Source organism: Carassius auratus, unplaced genomic scaffold, assembly GCF_003368295.1.
Source record: "Carassius auratus strain Wakin unplaced genomic scaffold, ASM336829v1 scaf_tig00046369, whole genome shotgun sequence".
NCBI lineage: Eukaryota > Metazoa > Chordata > Actinopteri > Cypriniformes > Cyprinidae > Carassius > Carassius auratus.
Genome location: NW_020526972.1, coordinates 1 through 21801, shown reverse-complemented (window position 1 = coordinate 21801; position 21801 = coordinate 1). Strand labels below are relative to the sequence as shown.

Here is a 21801-nt window from a genome sequence, read left to right as displayed (position 1 = left end):
AGGCAATAAACAGAACTCTGCATTGATGGCTTCAGCAAACCCCCTGCCATCAGATCTTCTGAAATCCTTGAAGGAGCAACGCAGCCAGCAGGAAATCATCAACAGAACTACAATGAGTAAGTTCTTTATCAGTCCACCGTCTTATGATTACTAACAGCTGGTTTTAATCCTAGTTAATATTAGTTCAAATTATCAAATATGTGTTAACAAATACTTCTTAAAATGTCAACAGGTCAGGACATACGCATAGTTTTGGTCGGCAAAACAGGAGTTGGCAAGAGTGCTACAGGAAATACCATTCTTGGTGAGAGGATATTTTTGTCAGAAGCAAGAGGTACATCAATCACTAAAGAGTGTGCATTTGAATCTCGGATGATAAACAGAAAGCAGATCTGTGTCGTGGACACTCCTGGTCTACATGACACAACTCTGTCCAATGAAGAAGTCTTAGATGAGATTGTGAATTGCATCAGACTTGCAGCTCCAGGTCCTCATGTCTTTCTTCTTGTAATTGCCATTGGGCGCTTCACTAAAGAAGAGAGAAACACCGTCCGATTGATTCACACAGCCTTTGGCCAAGAAGTGCTCAGACACATGATGGTCTTGTTCACCAGGGCAGATGATCTTGAAGACAGGACAATTGAAGATTACATAGCGGAGGCACCAGAACTAAAAAAAGTGATAGATTCATGCAAAGGGAAATACCATATATTCAACAATAGAGAGAAGTCTAACCGTACCCAAGTTGATGAGCTCATTAGGAAGATTGTAGTCATGATAAAACAGAATGATAACAGCTACTACAGCCACCACATGTTTAAAATGGCAAATGAACTCAATAATGCTAGGAGAACCATGAAGGAAAAGGACCAAATTATTGCTGACCTTAAAAAGGAAATAATGGCTTTACAAAAAGAAACAGATAAGTCATCTTGCAGCATACTATAGCATGCTTGAGTATTTGATGCCAGCATTTCATACAAATTTATAAACGGGGCATTACAAAATTCACAAGAAGATAAACATTAAAATAATGGTAAATTCTAACAATTGTTTAAATGTTTTTATTAATCTTTTTGTTTTTCTTTTTGATTTTTTAAAAGCATATATGTATCCTTTATGTACTATTTTATTTGCCTGACTAAAAATGTACATATAATTTGCTTAATCCCTGTAGGAATTAGGTTGGGCATAGAAGTTTACAGACTCAATTTTTGCCTTTTTTTTAGTTTTTAACACAGTAACCATTATCCTTTTATGTAAGTTTCTAGAATTATTATTATTAGCCTACTACCGCCACCACAACATTCATGTGTTTTATTAGAGTGGCTAGAAAAAAATAAAAATAAAGTCAATGTGTTTTAGTTGACTCTTTTGTGAGTCTTTTTACAGCTTTTCATTACACTCCACCCTTACCGTTTTCCTTTAACTGCACCTGCACATACAGTACATGCATATGCACATATACACTGTATACAGAATGCATGTATGTACAACTGATTAATTTTGCACAATCAATACTGAACTTGAACTTGACTTGAGCTGTATAATGATATTATTAACTTGTAAGAGCTGCTTTACAGCAGAATTTGAATTTGTTACTATTGTAAAGCTGCTGTGAAACAATCTATATTGTACAGTATGAAGTGTTTTAGAAATAAAGTTGACTTGGCTTGTATTCATACGTGTATTTGTGCATTTGTTTATGCTACATTGTGAAGACCAAATGACCCCACAAGGATAGTAAAGCCTACAATTTTTGACAATGTGGAGACTGGCCTGTGGTCCCTCTCAGGGTAAAAATTATAAAGATTAGTAAATGACTGGTTTTCTGTAAGGGGTAGGTTTAGGGTTAGGGGATAGAAAATATCATATGGTCACTATAAAAGTAATAGAAGTCTACGGAAAGTCCCCAATATTCATAGAAACAAATGTGTGTGGGGCAGGGGGGTTGGGGGACCTAGTAAACCCTGCTTCTTGGGGACAAAATATGTACTACAAGTAAAAAATATGTACTGTACACTCTCTCTCTCTCTCTCTCTCTCTCTCTCTCTCTCTCTCTCTCTCTCTCTCTCTCTCTCTCTCTATATATATATATATATATATATATATATATACATACACTCACACGCAATGTAGATAGAAATGCAAGGGGTTAATTTCTCAAAACACTGAGTTTTGATTTATAAGTGTACAAATTATGTAAAAATTTTCTCACACATTATCACTGTGTGTAGGTCATCAGTAAATGAGTGTGACCTTTGAATGTCTTAAAGGTCCCCTTCTTCGTGATTCCATGTTGTAAACTTTAGTTAGTGTGTAATGTTGTTGTTAGAGTATAAATAATATCTGTAAAATTCTAAAGCTCAAAGTTTAATGCCAAGTGAGATATTTTATTTAACAGAATTCGCCTACAAAAAAAACAACCAGTTTGGACTACATCCCTAGTTCCTGCAGTAATGACGTCACTAAAACAGTTTTTTGACTAACCACCGCCCACATGAATTCACAAAAAGGGGGGAGTGGTCTTGTTGCGCTCCGACGGAGGAGAAAGAGCTGCGTTTGTGTTTGCCATGTCGTTGAAACGCTGTTATTTTCAGCTCGGACTCCAATCAGCTTTGTTTGGGCTTCCCAGGGACGCTGTACTTGGAGATTAATGGTTACAATTGATGTTAAACTCGGTTCCCGAAAATTATAATCCACATGTAAAACTATGTGCAGCACATTTTGCTGAGGACAGCTTCCTCAATCTCAATCAGTTTAATGCCGGATTCACACAAAGAGTGTTCTTGAAAGATGGAGCAGTTCCCTCTTCGTCTGGAGAAGGCGTTGTTTATGGACCACAACCGGTAAGTGTATTTTATTATTTAAGTTGGTGCGTTTAACAGTTTCTGTAACTTATTACACAAAGGGCAATGCTGTTTAGCTTTGTTGACTAGATGTTAGGGCTGTGCAAAAAAACGAATGCGATTTTCATGCGCATCTCGTTAGTAAAAACGCTCCTGTGATTATAAGTACATCTCCAGCACATGCTCCTGCCCACTTGCTTCTCAAAACTACTCCAAAACTAGCCCAATCACGTTACCAGGAGGTCAGCCTGCTCTAAGCTGGTGTCGAATCACAACACAGGAACCGCTGGCCCAATCAGAACTCGTTACGTATTGAAGTCATCAGCCCGTTTTTATGACAGTGAAAACACTGGTATACAGATAGGTGAATTGTTTGAAAAATACTGTGTTTTTTTACACGCGAAATATGAATACGTTATATTGCACACTGTAAACACAAACGCGAAAAACGGGACCTTTAAGTGTTCCCAAATGAAACAAAAGAGCTGTTAGTTTTAAATGATGTGTGTAGATAACTGTGTTAATAATTTTGTTAAAAGTTTGCTTTACAATAGCAAACCGGGTTTAAAACATGTAATGTGCTTTTAGTTTTACAGATAAAGATATACAGTAGGTATATGAGTACTGAGTGGGCTTCAAGTACCACTTTTAGTGTCTAAGCAATTATGAAAGACTGTGTCAGTACTTTCATAGTCAATTATACTGTGAAATACGGCTAAATTATTTTTTGAATATAATACACAGTCTTGAGTGGCTTAATGCTTTTATGAATCAGCTACAATATAGTAAAACAGAAAGACATGTTGTAAAAACAACTACAGTTATTTATTTTTGTTTATTTATTTATGTTTATTGATTGATTTTGTCATTTAGGACATTACATGATCGAGAACTGCTACAGAATTTATCTGCCATATTTTAGCGAATCGTGAAAGCCTTCTAAATAGGAAATATTTTACCAACTGAAGCAGAATAAAATTTGGTACAACCTGTGTGACTTTTTTGTTTTAAATCAATGGGCTATATAATATATATGGACCATGATATGCATGCATTGAAACATTAACACCAATAAATACATATAGACTGCATGTTTGGTGTCATGTATCGATAATAATACATTGTTACACTTAAGGTGTCCTTGTGGAGGAAATTTATTTTTGATCTAAATTATTATTATTATTAGCTTTATTTTCTTTACTCATCTTTATATTCTTTACTCATACATTATTGTTTCAATGTAATTATCTGATTAAGTACTAAGTAATATTAATTAAGTACAAGTACTTATGGTTAAGGTTAGGATTAGGGTTTGGGTTATAGGGTTACTTTCATGTAATTATGCATAATTATCTGTTATTATAATAGTAAGTACATGTAACGTGCAACAAGGACACCTTAAACTAAAGTGTTATTTAATACATGATACCAAACAAGCTGACTGGAAGTCATTTATCTATTTATAATATGTTCCAGGAACTGAAAGACCAAAAAATCTATTTTCTGCATGGCTGGTGAATCTGGATCAGTCCAAAAGGTGCAAGATAGCAGCATTAAATTGTAAAAACACTTGGCAATACATCTAATATCTGAGAATCATCATCATATGTGCACTCTCAGTGCTAAACGCTGTCACTGGGATGGTACCATTTTTTTATAAATCGTACACCTTTGTACCTTATCTACCCTGAAAGTGTGCGTGAGGTCACCTGTAATCTGAATAATATACTTTCCTGCGTGACTGCTTTAAATGTAAGGAGTCATATAAGACACAGAGCAAGATATAGATATCAGATACATCATAATAAATCCAATAAAAATGAATGAAACCATTAACCAATAAACCAAATGTATTGTAGCTTACTGGAAATCTTTTACATTTGTTACGGGTATTGCAAAATATATGTTATACTACAGTTCTCGAAACTAATTTGGCTGATAAGAGTGTGATATAGAGTCCAACAGAAGTTCAACAGCCTTTTCACTGTTTGTATCACTCTGCTTGCAGAAGTTATCGTATTTTCTCACAGCGAGTAGGAAAATGGATTCCCCGAATCCACTATAATGAAAAAAACAATACCGTTTTGTGTGTCAAAATGTAGTTTTAAGAGCTTTGTAGGCAATAAATTACTTTTTTGGAATTCAAATATGTGGTTTGTTAATAAAGATAACATCAATTAGAAAATTTGCTTTAAGCCTTTTTTGAGGAGTGAGCTGCAGGGCGTCAGGGCCTCATAAACCCACCGATAGCACCTCACCTCAGCCAGATCTTCTGGAATCTGGCTCTGATGTCTCTATAGTGGTTAAACATGAGATATAATTTGTTTTGATTGGTGGTAGGGATTTTTTGTGGTTGGTTTGAAGGAGGGGTATATAATATCAAAACTCAAACTATGTCATTTCCATACCTAAAATACATATTTTACAGTCACTGTTGTGCAGATTGATCATAAACAAAGCTAAAAGGCTTCTTACCAGGCCTACTGCTTGGCTGGCAGTGTAGTTGCCACACCACACCTCTAGGTTTTTTTTTTTATTATTATTTTTTTTTTGTAGCAATTCTTCACAAAACATAACATATACCACAGTTTATCATGGGAAGAATGCACAATGTTTCAATGTTACAAGCATTTCAGTCAGATGTAATTTATGCAATATTTCAAACCTTTAACCTAAATCAACCCATAACAACAGTAGCCTAATTCCATGAAAAAAAAAAAAAACAACAACAAGGACTTGGCAACCCTGCATCCAACACAAGCTGCAGGAGTCAGATTTAACTGATCATGGGTCAAGAGTAAGGAGAAATGACTGACAGACCATGCTTAAGGATTTGATGCTCATTCTCAGCAGATTGACATATATAGGCCTCTCTCATTTTAAAATATGTGCTCCCTTTACACAGAGTGAGCGTGATCACCACATCAAAATTTAAAGTGAACTGCGAGAGCTCATTCATAAGAGATTTAAATACTCCACATATTAACAGTGGCACCCTGATGCCTGAAAATTATATACAATATTAGAATGTTTGCAGGAGCAGGCGTCAATGTAATGGTCATAGTGGGATAAAGAAAACAGTCCCATGCAGGGCTTTAATGCAAAATGAACACAATGAATATATATATATATATATTCAGTGTCCTTAAAATTGCTTTTATGGGGTATAAAGTTCATTTAACCGAATTGTTCAAATAAAACATTCTGATAATGTTTATGACCCAGCAGCTGTTACAGAAATCTTCCCAGCACCTGGGTAAACAATATTGAAAATAACCCAATAAAATTACCCAACATGATAAAAGAAAATTGTATTTTCAGAGTGTAGTAATTTTAAAACATACAAAAAAGTCAAAATTTCTGTTGAATTGTTTTTATTATTATTCATATTAATTAATCCAATTAAGAATAAAAAAATACCACGAGTGTGTGCATGTCACAGTTGACCGTCAACCAAATATTTGACAAAAAGCTTGTTCACTCATTCAACAAATGTCTACCTGATACTCTGGACACCTGTAAGAGCCAATCACATGAGATATAAATGTTGTTTATCTATTATCTTCTAAACTATTATGTTCTTCAGATTAAGAATATGCATGCTGTTCCAAATGTTCACCAACTGTCCTAATCACTGATGAACTTTTAGAACTGCATGTAGGCCTATATATAATTATATGAAGTTCTCTACTCAGCAGTAGTGCCTACATATTGTTATAATGAGATGATTCTGGACACAAGACCTGCAAAACTCAGGAGATTTAAGCAGTGATTGACTGTTGCATACAAGAAATCAGCAAATATGTATGTGATTGGCTATTGCTGACAGTCATGGTATTCAAAATACTATAATAAAAAATATTTTGAATATTGCATAAAATATTAGATTTATAACATGCATTGCAATGTCAAAAAGCCATATTAACTAGATGATTTCTTCTTGTAAGCTCTCCTTTCTGAGCAATACTAGTAAAAGCCTATCCAATCATAAAACTCATGTGCAAAAGAGGTTGGGCTAAGCTAATTATTAAAAACAGAAATCGTATTCATTGCTTTAACAAATCCACTGCCATCTGATCTTCTGAAATCATTGAAGGAGCAACTTAACCAGCAGAATCATTAAAGGCACTACAATGAGTAAGTTGTTTTTATCAATCCACCATTTGTGACTATACTGTGGAATTACAAATTTAAGAATTGGGTTAAGATATGCTGATCCTATGTTCTGACATAGCATCACATGAAATACTAAGGTGAAGTACATTGTATTTAACATTTAAGTTAAATATGATGACAGACAAATGATTCTCTCAACCAAAGTGTGTAGCAAGAGGTTCCTGCTCTCTAGTTGTAAATCTAATGAGACCATAACCTTTTGTTTGTAATGGCTCTTGGTGCCATGCTAGCGTGTTGTTAGCATGTTTCTAGCATTACTACCATGCAACTAGCATGTTGCTAGCATGATTTTACCATGATTAACATGTTGCTAGCATTTTTCTATCATGATTAACATGCGATTAGCATGTTGCTAGCATGACTTTAGCATGTTTCTAGTATGATTAGCATGTTGCTAACATGTTTCTAGCATGATTAACATGTTTCTAGCATGATTTTAGCATGATTAGCATGTTGTTAGCATTGTTTCTAACATGAATAGCATGCGACTAGCATGTTGCTTTCATGAGTTTAGTATGATTAGCATGCTGCTAACATGTTTCTAGCATGATTAGCATTCGACTAGCATGTTGCTAGCATGTTTCTAGCATGATTAGCATGTTGCTAGCATGTTTCTAGCATGACAAGCCTGTGACTAGCATGTTGCTAGCATGATTTTAGCATGATTAACATGTTGTTAGGATAGATAGATAGATAGATAGATAGATAGATAGATAGATAGATAGATAGATAGATAGATAGATAAATAGAAACAGTCAGATAGATAGATAGATAGATAGATAGATAGATAGATAGATAGATAGATAGAAACAGTCAGATAGATAGATAGATAGAGAGAAATAGTCATATAGATAGATAGATAGATAGATAGATAGATAGATAGATAGATAGATAGATAGATAGATAGATAGATAGATAGATAGATTAGATGAGTTTGAATTAGTTTAAATTGATTAGCATCGAAGCTTGATTGAGTCTAATGGGATTTGGAGCTTGGGTCATCGGAACATCCTGTCAATGAAAGTCTATGGGATTTTTATGATTTTTAATATTCATTTTTATGAAAATCATAAGTCCAATCAGTTAGAAAAGATATAGCACACCCGGCGGGTATAGGCTGAAGAGCTGGGCTGAGTTTGGAGTCTGTAGAGTTAAAGCTCTAGGAGGAGTTAGAGTTGATAATTTAGTCTCAGAAGAATAATAATAAGTTTAAATAGGATATCAGTAAGTTGTCTTTCTCAAGCCAACTTAATCCTGCTAGAAACATGCTAGCATTATGCTAATCATGCTAGCAACATGCTAGTTGCATGCTAATCATGCTAGAAACATGCTAGCATCACGCTAATCATGCTAGCAACATGCTAGTCGCATGCTAATAATACTAGAAACATGCTAGCAACATGCTAGTCGCATGCTAGTCATGCTAGAAACATGATAATCAATGCTAACAACATGCTAGCGACATGCTAGTAATTTGCTAATCATGCTAGCTACATGGCCAGTCACTTGCTAATCATGCTAGCGAAATGTTAGCAACATGCTAATAATGCTAGAAACATGCTAATCATGATAGAAACATGCTAATCATGCTAGCAACTTGTTAGTCGCATGCTAATCATGCTAGAAACATGCTAGAAACATGATAGCCACATGCTAATCATGGTAAAATCATGCTAGCAACATGCTAGTCAGATGCTAGTCATAGTAGAAACATGTTAGCAACATGTTAATCATGCTAGAAACATGATAGCATCATGTTAATCATGCTAGCAACATGCTAGTTGCATGCTAATCATGCTAGAAACATGCTAGCAACATGCTAATCATGCTAAAATCATGCTAGCAACATGCTAGTCGCATGCTAGTCATGATAGAAATATAACCATGCTAACAAAATGCTAGCGACATGCTAGTAACTTGCTAATAATGCTAGCGACATGGCTAGTCACTTGCTAATTATGCTAGCGACATGCTAGCAACATGCTAATGTTAAAAACATGCTAGTCACATGCTAATCATGCTAGAAACATGCTAATCATGTTAGCAACATGTTAGTCACATGCTAATCATGCTAGAAACATGCTAGAGACATGTTAGTAACTTTCTAATTATGCTAGCGACATGGCTAGTCACTTGCTAATTATGCTAGCGACATGCTAGATACCTTGCTAATCATACTAAGTATATGCTAGTCACTTGCTAATCATGCTAGCAACATGCTAGCAACTTTGCTAATCATGTTAATAACATGGTAGTCACTTGCTTGTATTGCTAACAATAGGTTAATCACTGTCTTTTTTAAATTTCTTAAACTTTTAAATCTTTTTAAACTTGTTAAACTTTTCACATTTTCAAACTTTCTAAACTTTTCAAACTTTCTGGTCAGGCTTTCTCAAGCCAACTTAAAGTTTGTCTTGACAAACTTTTTTATCTAGATCTAATTAATATTGATTTAAATTAGCAAATGTTTAATAACAAATACTTCTTAAAATGTCAACAGGTCAGGACATATGCATAGTTTTGGTCGGCAAAACGGGAGTTGGAAAGAGTGCTTCAGGAAATACCATTCTTGGAGAAAGGATATTTGTGTCAGAAGCAAGAGCTGCATTAGTCACTAAACAGAGTTCATTTGAATCTCGGATGATAAACAGAAAGCAGATTTGTGTTGTGGACACTCCTGGTCTATATGACACAAGTCTGTCCAGTGAAGAAGTCTTGAATGAGATTGCGAATGGCATCAGACTTGCAGCTCCAGGTCCGCATGTCTTTCTTCTTGTAATTGCCATTGGGCGCTTCACTAAAGAAGACAGAAACATCGTTGGATTGATTCAGACAACCTTTGGCCGAGAAGTGCTCAGACACGTGATGGTTTTGTTCACCAGGGCAGATGATCTTGAAGACAGGACAGTTGAAGATTACATCAAGGGAGCACCAGAGCTAAGATTAGTGATAGATTCATGCAAAGGGAAATACCATATATTCAACAATAGAGAGAAGTCTGACCGTACCCAAGTTGATGAGCTCATGAGGAAGATTGAAGCCATGATAAAGCAGAATCATAACAGCTACTACAGCCACCACATGTTTAAAAAGTCAGATGAACTCAACAGAGCTAGGAGATCCAAAAAGGAAAAGGATGCTGACCTGAAGTCAGAAGTCAAAAGTCAGAAGTCAGAAAAAGCTTTAGCGCAGAAGAAACGGACAAAAAGAAATAAAATAGCAGCATTTCGTGAAGGAATGAATAAGTCATCTTGCAGCATACTATAGTATACATGAGTATATGATGCCAGCATCTCATAAAATGTATAAACGGGGCATTACAAAATACACAAATCAGAAGAGTAACATTATATTGTGTTAAATCCCAACAATTCATGTTTTTATTAATCTTTTTGATTTAAAAAAATATGTATGTACACTTTTATTCGTTTAATTATCTGCTTGAAGATACAGATACAGTATGTACAGATAATCTGCTTTATCCACTTCGAATTTGGTTGTGGTTAGAAGTTTACAGACTGTATTATTCCTGTATTGTTCAACATATCAGCTACAGACATTTTATGTTTGTTTTTCAAAATTTTTTCTTCCATTTTTTTAATCTCCAGTTAATTTTAACCTTTTATTTTATAAGATTACTAGATTTCTATTATTATTATTATTATTGTCATTATCATTATTATTACTACTACTACTACTACATTCATGTGTTTTATTAAAGTGGCTGAAAAAATATTTTTTTTACAGTTGACTCTTTTGTTAATATTTTTGCATATAGTTATAGTCTTTCCTGTAACTGCATCTATACATTTGCTGTCCCCCCCCCATAAAATAAAAAAATAAAAACACATTAAACTCTTGTTTAAATTCTAGTCTGAAGATCAGACTACTGAAGAGATTAACCTTAAGAAAACCAAACAAATAAAATGTTGATAAATTGTACTCAATTAGAATTATTTGAAACAAAACAATCATTAAATCTTGATGCAATTTCTTTAGAGCAATCAGTAAACATTTTGAACCTTGAACCTGGGGACACAATACTACTGTAATCAGAAGTTTACAGTAAGCATGCAATAAATCTGTATGCAAAACACCACATTTATTAATGTGTAATTTTAAATTTATTAAACACATAGTATAAATCAATAAATTAAATACCACTTACTGCTACTAATAATCTTGTTTGTACCTTTTACAACAACCACCATAATAATTCAGGTGGTAAAAGATAAAACCATGTGAAAAGATTAAAAGTTCATCACAAGTAGCTTTTCCACAATTTAAAGTATACAGATGGCACACAGTCATTCATGCAAACACAAAACACCATCATTGTAACTCACAACACTTAAATGCAATAAAAATTAATTAAACAACAGAAGATGAAACATACCTAAATGATTTTGTGTATATAATGTCTTGAGTGGATTAATCCTTTTAACTGTTTTCAACTGCAATATAATAAAAGCTTAAGATCAATTGTACAAGATGACAGTGGTCTATATGGGACATTTTGGCTTGATGTAAGATAATATATTATTTGAAAAATAATTGCATATTTGTAATGTTATCAGAATGGACAGAATACCCATAATAAAATGCATAACAAGAAAGCCTGAAGTGTGGATGCTGGGGCCTGTACCATGAAGCTGGATTAGGTGGCTAGCCAGCTATGTTTCAGCTTAGTTTCCACCAACCCTGGGTTTTAGGTACTATGAAAGTAGCTCAGCTTTAATCGGTGTTCGTTGCCATGGTATCTTACGCTGCACGGCTAACCTGCTCCGGGGCAGGTTATGTTCTGGATTCAAGATCTCAGAATGAAGGTGAACCAATCAGAAGTAACTCCAGTTTATCTTGCTCCAAATTAAAGGTCACTTATGCTTAAAAAATTAATATTTAGTAATTTTTATTATTTAGTAAATAATAATTAATATTATTATTTATCTCTTACACACAAGCAATTTTAGTTTAACAGTTATTATAAATTATTTTAAATAAATATTAATGTATACAGATCATGTAATGTAAATAAGCTGTAGTATCAAAAGATTGCACTATTTTAAAAATTACAAATCTGACCTTACATGTTCAAGTCTCTATCACTATATATTTTCAAATGTATAAACTAAGTTAACAAGTTCCACTTGTGACTACACTGATGCAGCAAGATCATTTATTTTATTAGTCCTCCTTCATTTTTCTTGTGACATTTAAATGTGTCATATTCTTCAATCTCTTAACCTTTAGCAAAACCTTTAACCTTTAGTTTTGAATCTCGCTGGGTCTCTCACGAGAAGTAAATCAAACTTGCTTTGTGTTGCAAAGGTTTTCAAAGCCTGAAATGACAAAGAAAGTTGATGAACAGCATCATGGTACTAACAAAGCCGGATTGGAGAGTTTTGGTTTTGTCAACTCAAAACTAATCCTGTAACTCTGAATTTGTTCAGCTACCATCATGGTACAGGACCCTGATGTTGCTTAAATAATTACAGGATTAACTTTTTTGTTTGTTTATTGATTGCTTGATTGACCTATTATGTCACTTATGACATTAAGTAGTCCAGAACAGCTACAAAATGTATCTACCATATTTTAGTGAGTTGTGAAAACCTTCTAAATAGGACAGATTTTACCATCTGAAGCATTATATGCAACAATAATCACATTTCAAGTTGTTTTGAAAATGTTAAAGGGCTGTATGGACCATGTTATGATATACATGCAATAAAAAGTAAATTAAACATTAATAACAAATAAAAAATATTTATTATTAATACATGATAGCAAACATTCTGGTGAATCTGGATCAGCACTGTGCAAAAGGTGTGAGTTTTTATTAAAATGTAGAGACACAAACAGAAAGTACAGTAAAAAGAACAAAGTAGATCTGGGTATCATCTTCTTATGTGCACTCTCAGAAAAAAAAGGTACAATAGCTACGTAGGTACAAAAAAGCATAATCAGTATCCAAAGTACAATCAACATTTTATGAGTTGGCATAACAAGGTACAAACAAGTATGGTGAGAGAACACCATCTTGAGGGACTCTGATGTAACAGCTTTACATGAACTAAATTTGTAATTTATTATGACTCTGTAACTTCATCTGTTGTGTCGCTTGGCTGTACAGATAAGAAAAACTGGATATGGGTGATTAAATGATGATACAATATTGAAATAACTTTGCATGATCACATTGATCAAAGGCTATTAACATATTTACCAACTGGGTAAAGGATTTTCAACATAGCACAAGGGTTAAGAAAAATAAAGCATAATAAAAAACACTGATTCCCAATCATCCAATCATTTGAGTACAAGGAAAAGCAGAATATAGAACAAAGAGCCAACATAGAACAAGATCTTTTGTTTATTGAATTCTACAAACAATTTGCTACCTGTATATACAGTATATTTAAACTGAGCTACATGGATGTGGATGGTCACTATAGCTTTGACCCAGCACAAAGAGCAGTACGTACAAGTGAAGATTCAGCTGTCAGGAAAAAAGGTTCACATTAGTCTCATAACTCCAAGGTAAAGGTGTTGAAAGTGGTTGAAAACTGGGCATGTACGAAAGTTATTTAAGAGGAAACTGATAACCATCAACCTCAATTAATGTCCAACATAATCCTTGACAAGAAGTTACTCTGGATGTTGTCTGCAAAAAGTTTAAGGAGCAAAATCAGCAGCAAGCCTCCAAAGAAACTGGAAATTAAATCAAATCTCATCATTATGAGGCATTGCTTCTTACAGATAATGTTGTCTGAAGTAGATGTCGGATGAAAATAAAAATCCAAACATCAATTGGCATTTAAACCAGTCTTCATACCTTCAAGACCATTGATCTGTTATTCTCAAAGTTCACACTGCTATTTTTATCCCTATTTAGAGAACCTACTGAAATAAGCACATAACTATAATGACCATTAATCTGTCAGCAGACACAGGTCCATTTCTTCTTGCTCTCCTGTGCTGTTATGACTTTTCCTGGGATATTGAAGCTCTCAGATCTGCACTGTAACACCAATTCATTCACACTCTCCCGTCTCTGGCTCTTTAACCTCTGTGCCAACGTCACAAAGATGCTGTCCACCGAGTCCCCTTTGTGACCTTTGGCTGAAGTAATATAAAAAGACATGCCGTGGACTTCGGCCAAATGTTGAGCCTGATCGATTAACACAGAAGCAGTAGACGAAGTGACCAGATCGGTCTTGTTGCAAACGAGAGCACGGGGTACATCCAGTCCAAGAGAGTGCTGACGGCATTCATCCATCCACATGGGAATATTGCAGAAACTAGTGGGGTTAGTGACATCGAAGACTAAGACAATTCCATGCACATTGCGATAGTAGTGCTGCACCATGCTTTTACGAAAACGCTCCTGACCAGCCGTGTCCCACAGCTGTACCTGAGTTGAGACAAAATGAAGAAATGTACAGTATTTTTTTTTGTTGGTTTTTTTTGTACATAGAGAACATTTTACTCGTGACCTTGTCATGCTGTACCATTTGAGCAACAGAAACATTGAAAACTGAAACTGAGTCTCCATAGGGTTCCCTATCGAAAGGTAACTCCCATTGTGTTGGTGTTTGACAACTGTTTGGGTAACTCTTATTTACTCTACTACTGAAGTCTGATTGATTAATGTTTGTGTAGCTGCACAAACCAGGGCAGTGCCCATGCAGAGACTGTGCTCACGGAGATGGAATGCAATCACAGAGAGCATGAGTATCGCTCTTCTCAGCTTGCAAATCAATTTCTTCAATGGAGGCAGCCCATCTCTCCTGTTTCACCTCTCTCTCCTCTCTCAGCGAGCTCGGGGAAAGAAACTGTGCAGTCATGGAGTGGAGCAACCAGGTTTGAATAATCTCATGCCGGCAAGAGCCTGCGTGCTCATTCTCCCCAGTCACTTTGATTCGCCGGTGTGTGTTTTACACACGAGATTGTTCCCCTCTTATATCGAGTGACTCGATCCTTCTAAGTCGATGGGAGTAGAAACGTGTCATCAATGATATAGATAGCTGACCACTTCGCATTTGTGTGCGCATCGCTGATGTTGCACTTACTGTCCATGCATTGCTTGTAGAGCCCCTTCTTCAATGAAGAGAGTCCCATCTCCCCTGATCTCGCGTTTCTCCCCTCCCAGTTATCTCAGAGAAGAAATGGTGTAATCGTGAGTTTGAATGATCGGACTTCCGTGATTTTACACCGGCATAAGTCCCGCATGTCTTACTCTCACTGCAGCACTTTGATCTGCCAGTGTGTTTTACATGTGAGGATCAGTGCCCCTCGCTTACATCGAGCGGCTCAATCCTTCTAGGTGGATCGGAGTAAAGGCTGTCACCAGTGATTTCACATCTCTGTGAAATCCCCACACTGAGGCTTCACTCACTTAGACAGATCACTCTGGCTATGAGAGTATGTGCCTCAGTCTGCTGCGCTTGCATTTTGTCTTCCTCAGTGAAGGTGGCCCTGCCTTTCCCACACTCAGACTATCTAATTGGATAGTAGATGATATAGCTCTAGTTTATTCCTCAGCTGGCTTGAAATGCCCTTTAGATGTGAGTGCCCATTCCACCAGAGGAATGGGCTTCTCTTGGGACTGGTCCAGTAGAATCTCTTTTGGGGAGATTTGCACAGACACTGGCTGGTCGCCGCCGTCTACCTTTATTAGATTCTACAATTTGGACATCGGGTGGGGAGATTTATCTTAAGAAGACCTCAGATAGTTCTCTGGTCTATTTATGGCTCAGGCTTATGGAGCCCTCACTGAGTGTTTCTGGGCTGAGCTCACGAAGCAAACTAAGTTTTGCATCTGCATACAGCACAGAGCTACTGGATACGTTCCCCAAACAGTCACCAAACAACGATGCAATGGGAATTACCTTTCGATAGGTGAACACTCCGGTTACCTCACATAAGCATGGTTCCCTGTGATAAGGGAATAAGCACTGCATAACCGGTCATGCTATAGCTGTACATGAATCAACTGCTGTCACTTCAGTCGTATGATTCTGATGATTCCAGCTTCTGGCAGGCTCAGGCGCCATTGGTTTGTGCCACTACACAAACGTTAACCAATCAGGCTTCAGTAATAAAGTAAACAGGAGTTTCCCCAAACAGTCATCAAATGACAATGCAACACTTGTTTCCTTATCTCAGGGAACCAAGGTTAAGTGAGTAACCAGAGCGTTTTATGTACCTGACATGAGGGTATTTAAAATAAATTTATTAGGGTTTTTAATATATGTGACCTTGGACCAGAAAACAAAACAAAACAAAAACTTTAAAAAAAATGTAGCATGGGTATATTTTTCTTTTATGCCAAAAATCATTAGGATATTAAGATCACATTCCATAAAGATATTTTGTGAATATCCTACCATACAAACATCAAAACTTAATTTTTTATCAGTAACATGCATTGCTTGAAAAACACACATAAACCATATATTTTCGCAATTGTGTGTTTTACGGTCTTCACATTTCATCAGTAAAAATATTTCTTTTTTTCAGCTCAGCTACAATGATAGCTGGATGCTTTTGTTCATATTAGGGATTTCCTGCATGTTATAAGTTATTACTTCTATGAGACTGTTTTGGACTTTCTGTGCGAGAGATCCCTCCGGCTTCCAGTATGAATGAAGCATGCACTGCATGAGAGAGTTCAGTGCTAAATGATGTTCACATCTCATTTTGAACATGAATAAATCGTCAGGTCATGCCCAGACTATCGATACTGTCTCTGAATTTAAATCTAGATTTAGATCTAAAAACCTCTATGTGAATGGTGAATGTATTTTTTGGTCATTTGAGTATCTACTTAAAAATAAATAAACAGAAACAAGAAACAGTTTGATTTAAAGTTTTGCTGGATTTTTCGTATTTTTGCTCATGGGTAAAAGATTTGATAATGCTTTTATATTCATTTTGAATGTGAGTGGCGCTGAAACGTCCATGCTATACTGTAAAATGATTAACTGAATTCACAAATTCCGTGGATGACGACCATATGAGTGTGGGTGTGACCACAATACAGATAATGAGTTCAAACTTGAAACACTGTACCTCTAGTTGGTTCCATATGAATTACACAAAATTATTTAATTTTTTGATTTAACCCTTGTGATGCGTTCAAAACCATATAAAACTTGTGGTATTCCAGGGAAAAATGTCCCAGCTTCAAAAAATTGCTTATAAATCTCTCATTATGCTATATTATCACCAAATATTGGATTCAATCTTTTTGTCAACTTCTTTTCTTTCATTTAGGACTGGTTTTGTATTTATATTAGCATCTGATTAATCGGAAGCCTTGTTTATCTGAGAGTACGCACCTCATTTTTTGAGTGAAAAAAACATTATTTATTAATAATTTCTGCAATATTAAATAAAAACTGATGAAAATTTGCACTGTTTATCACAGTGTACTTTAATGTTTTGAAAGGCTTTTATTTTGCACAAAATGGCACAATGTCACGGTGTACCCAGACAAAAATGACCCGGCCTCAAAAAAATTGCTTATAAATCACTCATTATGCTATATTATCACCTAATATTGGATTCAATCTTTTTGTTATCTGACTCGGCTCGGTGTTCATCTTCAGGTCTCTCTTCAAAGCAGTTCAGTCAGTGTACTGTTTGAGTAAATGAATTACTGCGGGATATTGGTTTGTTTGAACTCTAAGGGAGTGTCAGCCACATTAAAAAAAGTTAACAGCTTAAGTAATTTACGGATTAATGCATATTGGAGACGAGAACCGTTTAAAACGAATCAGTTCAATTTGGTGAAATGGTTCAAAAAGATCTGGTTACATCGGATGATTCGTTCGTGAACCGGAGTTGTGCCAAATTTCGACCCCCTGCCGAATTATTACTCCCCTAGTATTGGTAGGTTTAGGAGTAGATGTGGGGGAGGGGTTAGGATTAGGGGTGGGGTTAGGATTAGGCAATCAGGTAGCGATTTGAACAAGGGGGGTAAAAAGTCAAAATTGGGCACAACACCGGATATGACAAACTACTTTGTTTTGAACTCTCTCATAACCGACACGGAATAGAAGACAATGCTGAATAAAGTCGTAGTTTTTGCTATTTTTTGGACCAAAATGTATTTTCGATGCTTCAAAAAATTCTAATTGACCCTCTGATGTCACATGGACTACTTTGAAGATGTTTTTCTTACCTTTCTGGACATGGACCGTACACACAGTTTTAATGGAGGGACTAAGAGCTCTCAGATTAAATTTAAAATATCTTAAACTGTGTTCCGAAGATAAACGGAGGTCTCAAGAGTTTGGAACGTGAGTTATTTATGACATAATTTAGATTTTTCGATAACCCTTTAAAGCCATGTCCATGTGCCCCTTTTATACTTTGTGCCCCTTTTATACTTTGTGCACCTGTCCCTCCAAAGGTCTCTGCACAGCCCTGGACATATATACATAAATACTGCAAGGCAAATAGAGTTGTAGACAAATCTGAATAATTCATAATCATAAGAGAAACACATATACATACAAACATAACAGTACGATGTTCACACAAGACAGACGACAACACGCTTCTGCACTGACTTTACAGAAGCAGAAAATGGCAATTTCCTGGTCAAGTCTAGTCAACGTTCTTAAAACGATCATGACTGACCTGATGTAAATGGTTAAGCAGCTGTTATTTGTGCGTAGGACTAGTAATTCCTAATTTTTAAGCTCAAAAAAGATCTTGACAAAGATGTGAAATCCCACGTTTTGCTCTTGTTCCGCAAATGGAGTTCACAAGCAGTAAATCTACCTGCCACTTAAAAATTAAAGCGTAAAAGATTACGTCAGCTATTTTATAGACAACAGGTCTGATAAATCTAATTCAGTTCAGGGGGAAAAAAACAATTAATTTAGCGAAATGCATTCATTTAAACGATGGATAAACTGATGGTAAGAATTTGTGTACTTAGAATTCGGTTTATGGGGTGAAAAGTTAACCAACATTACATTTACAACTTTTCAGCCAAAGCATCTTGAGATTACGCAATTACTGCATGACATAAAAAAACCCATCTTAAATCATCTTTTGCCTTTAAATTAGCAATTTGAAATAAATTTGATTCTTACTTTAATTTTCTCGCCTTCTAAATCAATAAGTTTCTCACGGAAATCCACCCCGATTGTAGCCTCCGTTCTGCTGGGAAACTGTCCGGTGCAGAAGCGGTGCGTCAGGCAAGTCTTCCCGACACCAGCATCTCCAATCACAATGATCTTACAGGTCCGACACCGACAGCGCACCGGGTTACCGGTCGATGAAGTGGAGCTCTCTAAAGACGAATCCATCTGCCCTTCCAGTGACGAAACAAACATGTGAAATGATGTTATAATGAGACAAAGATCAGAGCACTCCAGTGAGCACTCCTCACATGCCCATGACTGATGGTTACTGATTATAAGAACTTCCCCTTCAAATAGAGAAAGCTGGACTCGTTTTCAAAAACAACCCGCAATAAGATGTCAAAACAGGTAATTAAAGTAAACGCTTGCTTTTTTGCAATTAATAATCAACACAATTGTTTATTTTATGCATGAATTCATGCATGCAATTTTGCATATGGGATAAGAACCGTTTTAAAAAGGGAAGTCTGACATTCAGCTTGAACAGAAACCAAACAGCCCACAGTTATTTCATATCCCTCTTCGGTAGACAAAACGGTTTCTCGTGTAAAATTGGAAATACGTGAGACAAAGGATGTTTTTGAAATGCTGATGAAATGCTTTGAAGAGTTTTAATGACTTTACCAAAGTCAGTGAAGGAAAAAAAAAAAAGAGTGATGTACATGGACTGGTGCCAAATGGGTGCTCTTGACTGTTTGATTTTTTTTATTACAAAAAATCTATCATACAACAAACTCTTCTTTGAACACTGTAACCCATTTGGATTAAACAGAGTGATAGAATGAGGTAAAAATGAAGGAGAAAGGAGGAAAGGTTTTCTTTTGTCAACTTCACAGGCTCTTGATCAAAGTTTGCTGTTGTTTGTTGGATACAGCCTCTTCCAGCTCCAAGATACGCAAAAAGGAACCTCTACACATGCTGCTTCCCCATTATGACATCCCTTCCTGTCCACACCCAAACTCTCCCCTAAACGTGTCCAATAATTCAGCTGCCTTTTCACACAAAATAGATCTTTTGCACAACAAGCCACGCATCCTTTTAAGCTTTTATTTTTCATATAAATTACTCTTTAAAATAGGGGAAATATGGGTTTGAGTGCGCTTCTCTTGCTTGGTTTGTTGACTATGGGATTTGCTCTCGCCATTGCACAAAGTTTGCATTCAGACATACCGTATTTCAAAATGGGATGCATGTTTGACTATTTTTCAGTTAGAGAGTAGTCATCAGCAAGGTTAAAAAAGTAAAATGGGCATTTCATTCTCTACCCTCCCCATATACCCCTCCTCTTCTTCCTCCAATCCAAAACACAGTCATTGTCTGTCAGTCCTAACTGCAATTTCTGGGGGTGTAGAAGATCGCAGGAAGTTCTGCACAAAATCGCAATAATCAGTAGCAACCGTCTCGGGTGTTTGACAGTGGCGGTGCTGCACCGCTTCCCATTCCACCTCCTCCCTCAGTCCTTCACCCTCTTTGGATGTTCACATATCATTGGCCAGCTCCTCAGTTTCTGTGGAGACATCTCCATTGACCGCAATCTTCATGTTTTCCTCATAGCCTGGAGGCATGAAGGCCAGCGTATAGGGGCAGATCTTATGACACTCTGCTCGGTATAACTCAGCAGTTTCCTTAGCCTCTCCAAGGCTGCCATCACGCAGGCTTTCCAAAACCTCTGTACAGATCTGCAAAAATAAAGTAGTAATATATTATAAGCATGCAATACACCACGGTTTTCCAATTGGGGGTTGATAAGTTGCATAACTGCAGGGAGTTCATAAGTAGATGAAAAGCTGATAATGAAACAATGTGTAATTAAAATAAAGAAATGCCTCTGCTTCCTGGTAATTCACTCACCCCCATGTCATCCAAGATGAAGGGTTTTGAGGAAAACATTACAGGATGTTTCTCCATAGTGGACTTCAATGACCAAATTGTACTTTTAATGCAGCTTCAAAGGGGTCTATATGATCCCAGCCGAGGAAAAAGGGTCTAATCTAGTGAAACAATTGGCCATTTTCTATTTTTTTTAAATGTATATAATTTTAACCATAAATGCTTATCTTGCAATAGCTTGGCCTCATGCCTTATGTAGTCATGACCCAGTGTTTACAAAGTCGAACGGCCATTACAGTACAAAAGGTAAAACAATGATGTTGGACGATTCTGAAGTTGAGTTGTTCGCCCTAGCCTACCTTTTTGAACCAAAGTACACACAGAGGAAGAACTAGTGCAAGAGAAGCATTTGTAGTTAGAAAGTACATAATTTTTATTCTTTTAAGAAAATGACCGATCATTTTGCTAGAGAAGACCCCTTAATTCTCAGCTGGGATTGTGTAGAGCCATTTGAAGCTACACTGAAACTGCAATTTGGACCTTCAACTCATTGGCTCTATTGAAGTCCACTATATGGGGGAAAACCCTGGAATGTTTTCCTCAAAATCCTTAATCTTTTCAACTGAATACAGACATGAACATCTTGGATGACATGAGGGTGAATTGTCAGGAAATTGTTATTCTGGAAATGAACTAATCCTTTAAAGTCATGCAGTCCATTGTGTACCTGAATGTTTCTGTTGTTCAGTGATTCATCAAGTGCTACAGCCAGGTCCACCGCTTTT

At 36.2% G+C, this 21801-nt stretch overlaps 3 protein-coding genes across 3 annotated transcripts; 2 read left to right on the top strand and 1 right to left on the bottom strand.

The window, feature by feature from the left end:
- Positions 1-23: 23 nt before the first annotated feature.
- On the top strand, positions 24-1678 carry LOC113088440 (GTPase IMAP family member 4-like). Its single transcript, XM_026255768.1, has 2 exons — positions 24-116; positions 233-1678. The coding sequence occupies exons 1-2, from the start codon at positions 26-28 to the stop codon at positions 946-948; spliced, it is 807 nt and encodes a 268-aa protein (XP_026111553.1). The 5' UTR covers positions 24-25; the 3' UTR covers positions 949-1678.
- A 5244-nt stretch (positions 1679-6922) lies between these two features.
- On the top strand, positions 6923-10623 carry LOC113088438 (GTPase IMAP family member 7-like). Its single transcript, XM_026255764.1, has 2 exons — positions 6923-6986; positions 9526-10623. The coding sequence occupies exons 1-2, from the start codon at positions 6983-6985 to the stop codon at positions 10290-10292; spliced, it is 771 nt and encodes a 256-aa protein (XP_026111549.1). The 5' UTR covers positions 6923-6982; the 3' UTR covers positions 10293-10623.
- A 2507-nt stretch (positions 10624-13130) lies between these two features.
- Positions 13131-19612, bottom strand: LOC113088441 (ras-related protein Rab-33B-like). The gene is made up of 2 exons (XM_026255769.1): positions 19136-19612; positions 13131-14439 (listed from the first exon to the last, which is right to left on the bottom strand). Exons 1-2 carry the CDS (start codon positions 19376-19378, stop codon positions 13966-13968), a joined length of 717 nt encoding a protein of 238 aa, XP_026111554.1. The 5' UTR covers positions 19379-19612; the 3' UTR covers positions 13131-13965.
- Positions 19613-21801: the final 2189 nt, after the last annotated feature.

Bases quoted from the DNA above. Each gene is read 5' to 3' on its own strand.
- LOC113088440 (XM_026255768.1), top strand. From the start codon at position 26: ATGGCTTCAGCAAACCCCCTGCCATCAGATCTTCTGAAATCCTTGAAG. The intron at 117-232 runs GTAAGTTCTTTA...AAATGTCAACAG, and splicing joins CATCAACAGAACTACAATGA to GTCAGGACATACGCATAGTT.
- LOC113088441 (XM_026255769.1), bottom strand. From the start codon at position 19,378: ATGTTTGTTTCGTCACTGGAAGGGCAGATGGATTCGTCTTTAGAGAGC. The intron at 14,440-19,135 runs GTAAGAATCAAA...GTCTCAACTCAG, and splicing joins TAGAAGGCGAGAAAATTAAA to GTACAGCTGTGGGACACGGC.